General features: G+C 48.3%; 1 protein-coding gene across 1 annotated transcript; it reads left to right on the plus strand.

Annotated features, from left to right (window-relative positions):
* Positions 1 to 581: 581 nt before the first annotated feature.
* SPINK2 (serine peptidase inhibitor Kazal type 2) lies at positions 582 to 3,545 on the plus strand. Its single transcript, XM_039539478.1, has 4 exons — positions 582 to 717; positions 796 to 839; positions 2,455 to 2,564; positions 3,316 to 3,545. Exons 1-4 carry the CDS (start codon positions 654 to 656, stop codon positions 3,359 to 3,361), a joined length of 264 nt encoding a protein of 87 aa, XP_039395412.1. The 5' UTR covers positions 582 to 653; the 3' UTR covers positions 3,362 to 3,545.
* The last annotated feature ends 7,211 nt before the right edge of the window (positions 3,546 to 10,756 follow it).

The raw sequence follows: 10,756 nt of genomic DNA on the forward strand, positions 1-10,756 counted from the left end.
CCAGCGCACCCGCCGCAGTCATGCCTGCGGGAGCTCAAGCGGAGCCGCGGGAAGAGGGGACCCTCCGCAGTCATGCCTGTGGCAGGTCCGCTCGTCCCGGGCTCCGGTGGACCTCCCGCAGGCATGACTGCGGCGGGTGCGCCGGAGCCAAATGCCGCCCTGCCAGGACAATGCCGCCCCACGCGCCTGCTTGGCGCGCTGGGGTCTGGAGCCGGCCCTGAGGCTAAGGGAGATTTCTTAATCTTGTCACCCTTGTCAGGAGGAGTCTAGGTGTGTCTCCTGATGCCCTTCATTGCTCTCTGCAAGTCTTTTCTCAGATAGGTTTTGGTTCAAGCAGAGGCTGGTGGGGGTTTCTTTCCTGAGTCAGACAGGCTGGATACTGCGCCCTGGTTCCCCAGGGACACAGAGCTGACTGGTATCACCCCCCCCCCCATTCCCATTGTACCATCGCCCCCGCCCCCCGGGTATCCCAGCCCCCCCCATCTCCTCTCCTCACTCCCATGGGCACCACCGCCCCTGCCCCCATCCCCCCGGGGGTGGGGAGTCTCCGGGGGCGTGCTCAGTGGCGTAGGGTGGGCGGGGCGGGGTGTGACGCGCCGGGGGCACGTGCCCTATAAGCGGGCTGCCCGCGGCGCTGCCTGCCGGGTGCCGAGATGGGAGCGTTGGGCCGCGTCGTGCGCGCGACTGTCCTGCTGCTGCTGTGCGGGGCGCTGGCAGGTACCGGCCTGGCGCGGACGGGGCGGGGCGGGCCTGGGCGTGTTGCCATGGTAACGCTGTGCCTCTGTCTCCCCTCAGGGATCCTCCTGCCGCCGCCCGCGCGGGCCGCCGTCGTCATCTCGGTGAGTGGGGCCGGGGGTGCGGGCAGCCCGTGACACCGCCCAGCGCCCCCCCTCCCGCTGCCCCGCCTCGCCGGGCCCCCCAGCATCCTGCCCCGGGCACTCCCCTGCCAGCGCCCCACCCTGCTGCCCCAGCGCCCCCTCCCAGCCTGCCCCCGGTGGGGCCCGTGCCCATCTCCCAGCACAGGGTGAGCCCCTGCTGCCCCCCCCCCGGCTGCCTTTCCTGTCCCGGGGAGCCCCGGGGGGGTGGGCTGGGGAACTAGCATTGAGCCCGCAGGGCTGTGAGAGCAGCCCCCAGCCCCAGCCCCAGGTGTGACTGCCCAGAGCTTGGGGGCTCCCGTGTGGGCAGCCCCTGGCCCACCGCAGCCCGACACACAGGGGTGCACATACCAAGGTGACCCCGTTTCGGGGGGTATTGTTGCTTTCCAGGGTCTGTCATGAGGCATTTCAGTAGATGCTGCTCTCTGCTATGGCTGCCTGGGCTGGTGATGGTTATCTGGCTCTAGGACAACAAAGGCCAGTTGCCTGTTGTGTTTTATAACCCTAGTGGAGACAGACAGGTAGCTGTTTTCCTTGATGTAGTCAGTGCTCCACTGCCTGCCTCTTCCCACCTGAGCTTGACTCGACTAGCTACATCAAGGTAAAGATTTTACAGCAGGATAGTTGATGCCTCAACTAGGGCTATGCCTGTCATACTAGGGATAGTCTACACTACTTATTGCATTGTAGCTATGCCAGCATAAGCTGAAATGCAGACACAGCCTACACCTACAGAAGGGGTTTCTCCATCAGTGTAGGAACACCATCTACTTGAGCGATGGTAGCTAGGTTGATGAAAGCAAGCCCAGGGTTAGCTCAGCATAGGATTTTTAGCATGTGGCTTTCTCACATCCCTGACCAACCTAGCAGTGTTGACCAACAATTTAAGTATAGGATTTTATAGCAAGATAGCTAGCTCCAGATAGTCTCACTATAAAAACTCCTATTTTGGCCCTAAAATGTTACACTAACATGATTTTGAATGGAATCCACCTTACAGTATGCTGTTGATTTGTTAATGAGTGACCATGTCTTCACTGCTAAAAATGCTGTGATGGCTTTTTTTAATTTCAGGGTAACTCAAGTGCCTGAGTGATCCTGAGGTAAAGACAGTGAAGACAAGACACTTCACTTTTACCAAGTGGTAAATATGTGGAGGCCAGCTTTACACACCCACCTTGGGTTGACCTCTGAGTTTATTTCATGCAAAAACTAAAGCCCCTTGTCTCCACTGTATGTTCATTATCCTAAGGTTAAAAAAAAAACACTCCTTTTTTTAGCAATGATGACTAAGGCTCCCTTGACTATTGAGCAATTTAAGTATTTAGCTAAGTGATGGTAGGCAGCAATTAGTATGTGAAACTTGAAGTGATAAATTTCCACATAACTAGGAAAGAGATGCAATATCTCACAACCCCTCCACAGATTTTTATGAAATGTTGATAATTTTTTATATAAGTACATTGGCATGCCATTGGAAGATGGCAGGATTTGTTAAATTGCTTAATCTGGGAGGTTTCCAAAAGGCTATTTGGAATTGCTTATCCTAGACTGTTTCATAAATGTGTTTCCTGCCTAGCCGAAATGCTACTTGTATGGTTTGCCTGGATGTCCAAAGAACTTAAAGCCGGTTTGTGGGACTGATGGGCGCACGTATCCAAATGAGTGTGAACTTTGCCGTTCAAACAGGTAATTGTGTAACTGACGCATCCTATCTTTTTTTTGTCTGAAGTATGACAAACATTGCACATAAAGTAGTGACTTTCATTTCCCAGGCTGTTTAACTGACCCTAACTCTTCTCATCTTCAGTGTGGTCAGAAAAACTTGATTTGTAAATTAAGCAAATTTAATGTACTCCAAAACAAAACTCTGTTTGCAAACCAGGGAATGCAGAGTTAAGATCACTGTTAAAAACCCTGAAGCAGGATACAAGTGTAAAAGGGTGCGGGGAACCTACTAAAATGGGAATGCACAGTTCAGAAGCTGTACCCCCCTGCCACCACCATTCTCCAGTGGTTTTCTGGATAAGGCCAGGCAGTTTTGCAAGGTTTAAATTTGGTTCCTTTTGCGGGGACTGTGAGCCTGTCCTACAAGATAGTATTCTTGGATAATTGACATTTTGGCATTCATTTTAAGCTTTCTCTATCACAAGTTAATACTCCTCAGGTTTATAAACTGTTATCAAGGCTTGCATGGATGATGGATTCAAAAGTAAGGCTTTCTCTAGTAAGTCACTTAAGCATGATGTATGAAACTTGATATTGTAGTTTTGCAGTAAGATTTGCTGAAAACATCACTGAATGTGATTCTACTTCTAAGATATAGAAAGAAGCTGAATACAACTCCACTGTGGAAAATGTGTTTGTTTTTTGTTTGTTTGTTTGCCACTCCATTAAAATCCATCTTCTAATGTTTTTTCTTTTTTTGTTCTGGTTACAGGGAAAATAGGAGGAATGTCAAAATTAGCTGGAAGGGATACTGCTAATATGGTGGTAGTATTCTTTGAAGAATATGGAACAGATGAAAGCCAATCTGAAGAGGAAACAGTGTCTTAAATTTGCCTTCTAAGTAGTTTAGTCTAATTAAATAAAATGCCTATTTTGCTCTTATACCACTTTTGAATACACCTAATACCATTATTTTATTAAAATAGTAGTCATGTTTATTAATGTACCTGTAAGATTCATTTATATGCTCAGTCTATATTTTTTTTCTTTGGAAGATATACTACACTTGAAGATTTCTGAATCTAATTTGATTTTATTATCTATATAGAATTTGTGGGAGATGGCATGGTTACTTCATGGAGGGGTTGAGGCAGCTTGGTATGTGGGGATCTGGTAGGTTATACTATACCAGGGGTAGGCAACCTATGGCGCGTGTGCCAAAGGTGGCACGCAGGCTGATTTTCAATGGCACTCACACTGCCCGGGTCCTGGCCACCAGTCCGGGGGGCTCTGCATTTTAATTTAATTTTAAATGAAGCTTCTTAAACATTTTAAAAACTTTATTTACTTTACATACAACAATAGTTTGGTTATATATTATAGACTTATAGAAAGAGACCTTCTAAAAACATGAAAATGTATTACTGGCACACGAAACCTTAAATTAGAGTGAATAAATGAAGACGGCACACCACTTCTGAAAGGTTGCCAACCCCTGTACTATACCATTGCTGCACCATCCATGCGTCTAACCTCCCTAGGTGTGGCATAATTTTTACTTGGAGAACCAAATTTCTAAACTTGCTGTATGTTCCACATCATCCCCTACCCCTGCAATGTCCCTGGTACAGAGGTTTTTTTATTTTATTTTTTTTAATTAAAAAGCCAGGATAACTTGTTCTAGTTGCAAAAAAAACTTTTTACCTCCCCTGAGATGCTATAGGCAGGGGACTGTCTTTTTCCACACCGAATTTGGAATACAGATTCTAAGTGGTGGTGTGTGGGCCCTCATGGGAATACAGCTAACCTGCTGCCCACAATGCTTAAACTTTTTTTGTAACCATTTGATTCTGTTGTTGAAAGCCCTGTGCCTTTAATTGTTTTAGTTGTCAGTACAGTAAGTTTTGCTACAACTATTTTAGCTTTTATCAGTCTACACACTGCAACCTACTTATGTACACTTTTCACTTTGATATATGAATCCATTTTACTTTGAATAAAATATCTTGTGGTTGCTGCATTAGTCAGTAGCAAAAGCAAAGTGCCAACTTAACATCCCCACATTCAGTTCTCACTATTATCAAATCAGAACTTCACTAAGGTGGAAATGCATTAAGCTGATGTCTTACATGATACTAATTTTATTTATTTATATATATATATATATATATATATATATATATATATATATATATATATATATAATTATAATCAAATATTTTTATGTACCTTAGCCCCAGAGGAGATCATATTACAGTCTAAGCCCTGATGCATAGATCACTGCATCATTGTGGAGTCCATTCACTTTAATGAGAGTCTTCCTGGGCTAGCCAATCCCAGTGCAGAATCTAGGCATAAACTAGTAAATTAGCTGTTCCCTGAGAAGGATTAAATGTATTTTAGTTAGGGGTGATTCCCCTCAAAATATTAACCTCTTTTATTATGTTGTTCTAGTAATACCAAGAAAACCAAACACACTAAACTAAATTTGTCCCTGGGCACCTCTATCCTTCTGTGCTGGGGTGTCTGCTCCATATAGGTGAATAAGAGTTAACAAGTGTCTGAGAGCTGAGGTAGCTCACCTTACTGCACCTAGTTCGTCAGGCTTGATTTATTAGACTCATCTGGAGAGGAGCTGGGTCACCTTCATAAAATAAGGATGTGGAAGCTATGGTGAAGATGCAGGAGAGGCACCGAGGCGAGAGGAGGTAAGGAGTTCCCTCTGTCTGGGAAGGGCCTGGGGAAGGCAGACAGAAGGAGACCATGGACAGAATCAATCCCTGGGAAGAAGCCATTGTGAAAGGCCAGCATTCCAGCACAGAATGATGGAGCTGGGAGGACCTAGGGAGAAGCCCAAGGCTTGGGACCCAGAGCAGAGGCTGTGTTATGCTCAGGCTGTAGGGAAGCAGCACAAGGGGCTTGGAGGTAATGTGTATGAAGGAGCAGATGTAGCTATTTGATACAGGGTCCCTGGGCCAGAACCCAGAGCAGAGGTAGGCCTGGATTCTCCTAACAGCACTGAGAAAGGAGTATAGAAGCCCAGTGTGAGAATTATGGAGCCCAGGGTGGGGCAGATGACTAAGTCTAATGGGGAGGCTAAGGAATAGTCTAAGAGGGGTCAGAGAATCTTTTACATCAGGGCATTTTTTTGACTCGTGTACTTTTGGAGAGACCACAGGGGAGGTAATATCTCTTATTGGGCCAGCTGCAGTTGGCGAGAGGGGCAAGCTTTTGAGCTTACGCAGAGCTCTTTAGGTCTGGGGAAACTCTTTTGTACATTTATTACCATGGATGGGCTGGGACTAAAATGTGACCTGGCCAGAGGGCCAAGTTTTGAGCCAAGGTGGATCATCACAGGATGAGAGTGACCAGCAGCAGGGGTGCTACTAAGGAAAGAGTGGCTATGCCAGCCATGGGGGTGGGGTGCCAACAGTGAGTCTACTCTTCAAACCCATGGCAAAATGACAGAGTTGAAGCCCTCTGGCTTAAAACTCTGTCCTGTGCCAGTTTAATTCCACTCCCTCATTGCCACAGCTGCTGTCTGCATTGTCTTGGTAAGAGCCATGTGTTGGTGGTTCTGAATAAGAACAACTCCAGGGACACTGATTTGAAGCTATATCACCTCAAATAGTGTGAGGTGAACTTCAGCCCCCAAGAGCAAGCATCAGCTTCCAAGACAGATCTACCCTCTGCTGCTCCTCTGAGTTGAGACACCTCTCCGCCAGCTGCCCTTCATGTGAAGCAGTATTGCATGATGTCTGCTTTAGCTCAGCTCCCTAAAACCCAAAGCCTTTGGCCACAGACAAGCCCTGACTTTTGGCTCTCCACATACCTTGCCCTCTGTCCCTCCTAAACAGAAACAACAACTGCCAAGTCCCTCTGCCAGTGTCCCCTCTGTAGCATCCAGCCCTTGTTGCTGGACACTCACGGAAATAACCAGCTAAGCTGTCTCCAAAGAGAGCAGTGTACACAGCTTGACTAGCACCCCTCAGCATTGGGTCCTTTGTAACAATCTAGCTCTGGAATACATTAAGAGTGAAACCGTTGTAAGTTTACTATCTAAGGAGACACTTTAAGACCTAGTAAATAAGGATGAGAAGTGGAAACAGACCTGGATATGTTTAAAACAAAGGGTATAGCACACTTTTGAGTCAAAACCTAATAGGCTAAAATCCTCGTTACCCATACCCAAGCTATGTGGCCTGCCCTTTGGGGCTTAAAACAGCCCAGGAGAGGAGAGGGCTGTGGCTGGGGCCAGAAGGGCTTAAAAAGCTGCAGCTCTAAAAGCTGGGCTGATTGGGGAAGTGGCCACAGCTGGGCCACACCCTAATCAGGCCACAGCTGGCCTGTATAAAAAGGCCAGGGAAGCCAAGAGCAAATAGCTTCTCTCTGCTTTTAGAGGGAGAAGGGTCTGGTTGCTGGGGAGTGTACCTGGATGCCCAAGGTGGAGCAGGGCTGGGGGATGGTAAGAGGAGCTGGGGAGCTCTGGCCTGGAACCCTGCCCCCCCCCCCCCCAGGCTGCAGGCCTAGGGTACTGGGGTTTCAAAGGGGCAGCCCATGGGTAGGCAGAGGCAGCAGGTCCAAACCCTTTTGCTGATGATGAGTGGCTGATACTTTGCAGTCTGCCCCATTGAACAGGGGCTAGATGGAGACTGGGCAGTAGCCAAAACTGAGGCAAAGTGGGGATAGTGGGTTGGGTGTTCCCTGGGGGGGAGACCCAGATTGGTGGGGGACTGCTAGGGGGCAGCACCCCAATTAAAAGGGCATGGGGGTCTAGGGAGGGCCATAGGCCAGGCGGATCACCAGCCTGCAGAGGGCACTCCTGGCTGGAAGTGAGCTAGTTCCCCAGGATGACCAGCAGGAGGCGCTGCAGGGGTGAGTCTGCATGTCTACACCTTGTCTAAAACAGCTTAAGAACATAAGAATGGCCATACTGGGTCACACCAAAGGTCCATCCAGCTTTTCACCTTTCTAACACTTCCTCACACTGTCACGAACACCCCTGGCTGGGATCCACTGCTAATGGATACAAAAACTGCTGTCCTTTTTGTTCCTCCAGTGATGGATAAAGGGGAGTCCATTTGCCTTCCTATTGCAGTCCAGTAAACTTTTGAAATGAACCCCCAACCTAAGACTTTTCTCCCCTGGTACTGGTTCTCCAGTGTATTCACATCCTCTGTCAACCTGTTTTCCTGTTGACTTCACATGTAAATAGTGTCCATTGTGTTGGCTTTACAATGATTAATTTACATCAGAGCTAGCAATAGAGGCATACATATGCTTTGTATGGCAGAAAACGTAGCTTGTCCACGCCGCCTTGTTACAGACTTGATACATGTTGCAATTGTTTTGCACAATTTCTTATATAGTGTCATACATGCATTGTACAATGATATTAATGAGCAGTGTGTCATTGGCTTTCATTTGATACCTTACAAGACACTTTGCTTTCATAGTGCTTATCCACAATGTATTGGGTGAGTGAGTTTGTCAGGCCTGATACGTATTGCTAGCCAGTTCCCAGGGTCAGTATCACCAAAAAAATCCTTGGTAGTGTCAGGCAGAGATCTGGCACAGAAGACTGCCTCAGTACCGACTACCATTGCAGCACCAAAGACCAGTACCACCTCATCCCTGAATCAATGGACATCCCAGACCTGGGACAGGCATGATTATGGGTACAGGTCCTCCTTTTCCCATAAGGAGAGGCCCAAACCTTCACCATCCAGGAAACAAGTCACTAAGCCTGTTCACCTAACGGGCAAGTGAGCCTGGCTCAGCCTCTGACTTGGCCCTGAACAAGCACAAGCCAGAGGTGCCTGAAAATGCTCACAAATGGCAGATGCCAACATCAGTACTGGCATCAGCATCAACCCCTGTCCTGGTACCTGCTGGTTCCGTAACCACACCTGCAGCACTGCCATAGGCACTGATGTCTCTATGTTCGGCACTGGTGTGTGTTCTCGCATTTTCAGTACTAAGGTAGCTTCAAAAGTCAGCAGCCCCTCTCTGTGTCTACTCCTCATTTCCATCACCAGGACACACCTTTTCTCCTCCATCCAGCAGGGACCCTTTCTCTCTCAGCTCGTACAGGTCAGGCGAATGTCTCTCTCGTGCGCTGCAGACCAGAGCTTTCATTTTAGAGCTCCATTGCATTCATCTCCAGCATGGCAATGGCCTGCTTAGCCCTATCCAAACCAGCCTTTCCTTCAGCCAACCTCTTAAATGACCTGTTTCCTTTCCCAACCCCATTCCTTTCCTGCAGATATAATCCACACCTCACCCATTTCAAAGGCCTTGTTATATTACTGAAAGAGAGTGTTGGAACAGTTTTGTCCTGTCTTTTATTGCCATCTCGGGTGCTTCTAAGGGTCAAGCCATCTCTTCCCAGAGAATATCAAAAAGGGCTATGCAGGGTATACAGTCTGCTATCAAATAGTGGCTATCCCTCTCCCTCCACATAGTAAAGCTGAAGCAGCATCCCAATACTTGGAATTTGCAAGGCAGCTATGTGAAGTAATTCCCTTATTTCCTCTAAGCAATGTGCCCTTGATCTGGCCACATGAGCGGATGCCAAACTTGGTAGGTCAGCATTAGAATCATTTAGTTAGTGACAGTCAGGACTCTCAATCCCACATTCCAGACAGGGCTCTGCTTGTCAATCTCCTAGAGCTGGAACCACACAGCTGCAGAATTGAACAGGGGCACCCCCAGACATTTTTCACCTGGTACGCACAACGCATGGCGCCTCCGGGTTCCAGCCCAAAGTTTCTTCTCCAACAAAATCCTATTCAGAGCAAGGAAACAAAACAGAATCACCCACCGAGACCCATCACTGCGGCCTAGGCAGAGCCCATCATGTCTGCCTCTGCTCGCCCCTCAGGGCTCCCCACTGCCCCTCTCCTAGCCAGGTCCCTCACGCAGGCCCTCACTGCAGCTCCTCGTCCTTGCAGCAGGTCTTGGGGCTGACACTTAGCAAATCCTTTTGGCAGAGAGGAGGGGACACAGGCTGCTGGAAGTAGGGCAAGGCCATCAAGGCCCCTAGGTGAGCCCTGGTGCACGATACAGCCCCATGGCAGGGGCAAGGAGAAGCAGCCCTGGCTACCTCACTGCCCGCTCAGCTTTGGCCCCAGGTCCTTCCGTCATGATGTGGGGGCAGCAGGGCCAGGACTGAGTGAGCAGGGGTCGCAGGGCCCAAACCTGAGCAGCACTGCGACCCCGCTGTCAGAATGGGGGAGGGGCGGTGGGGCCAGACCTGAGTGGGTAGTGGACATCCAGTGCTGCTCCTCCTGGTAGCTGCCATGGGAACAGCTCTGCCCCTGCCAATCGCATGTGTACAGCTGTGGGCACCACTGGACTTGAAGAAAGGTTACTTACCTTAGAGTAACTGTGGTTCTCGGAGTGGATTCCACAACCCACCCTATAGCCCTGCCTTTGTGGAGTCCCCTTTATCTAGGCTTCTGAATGAATGAGGGAACTGAGGGATCGTTTTGTTCCTGGGGGGGGGGGGAGGGGGCACACAAGAACATGGCCAATGCAGGCACAGCCCAACAAACCCTGCTGTTCAAAGACTGCAATCTCCTGTGCCTGTGCTTCTAGTGTGGGGTCCATCCAGCTCAGAGACCCTGTTACCCAGTAAGGTAGAGAAGTCACTGAACAGTTAGCCAGAGCCAGTTATCTCTTGGTGCCAGCAGTTGATTGAAGATTGAAGTAGATTGAAGGCCACTTTCTGCTGTAAAACACTGTAGTTCTATTGGAAAAACTTGGGGGAAGGGGGGCCTGTGGAAGACTCTGTCCTCATCACTCCCACCATTATTGAATGGGAAAGGTCTCTGGTTTTCGCAGTAACCAGAACAAATCGCAAGCAATGGATATATCCAAAGGACCAGAGCCTTCTAAGTTTCAGCATTTTTCCATTTCAAATATGCAAGGAAATAACTTATATAGGTGTTAACATTTGTCCTAATCTTCCCAAAATTGTTTCTATAAATATGGACTATCTATAGAAAGAAATTTTCAAGGATGTGGAGAGGTGGCATCTCCTCCTTCTATTTACTGGGCAGAATAGAAATAGCCAACATGAATATCTGCCCCAAAATTACTCATATTGTTTGCCTATTGCCTTTCAAGGCCTCTCCCCTGCTCTTTGCTGAAATCAATAGACTACTTATGCAATTTATATAGGATAAAAACAGCTTCACTTGTCATACAAG

Source organism: Mauremys reevesii, linkage group 5 (assembly GCF_016161935.1).
Source record: "Mauremys reevesii isolate NIE-2019 linkage group 5, ASM1616193v1, whole genome shotgun sequence".
Lineage (NCBI taxonomy): Eukaryota > Metazoa > Chordata > Testudines > Geoemydidae > Mauremys > Mauremys reevesii.

What these genes read in the sequence shown, in the direction of transcription:
- SPINK2 (XM_039539478.1), top strand. Translation starts at nt 654, where the DNA reads ATGGGAGCGTTGGGCCGCGTCGTGCGCGCGACTGTCCTGCTGCTGCTG. An exon ending in GGGCCGCCGTCGTCATCTCG is followed by an intron (nt 840 to 2,454) that starts GTGAGTGGGGCC and finishes TTTCCTGCCTAG; the next exon opens with CCGAAATGCTACTTGTATGG. An exon ending in GAACTTTGCCGTTCAAACAG is followed by an intron (nt 2,565 to 3,315) that starts GTAATTGTGTAA and finishes TTCTGGTTACAG; the next exon opens with GGAAAATAGGAGGAATGTCA.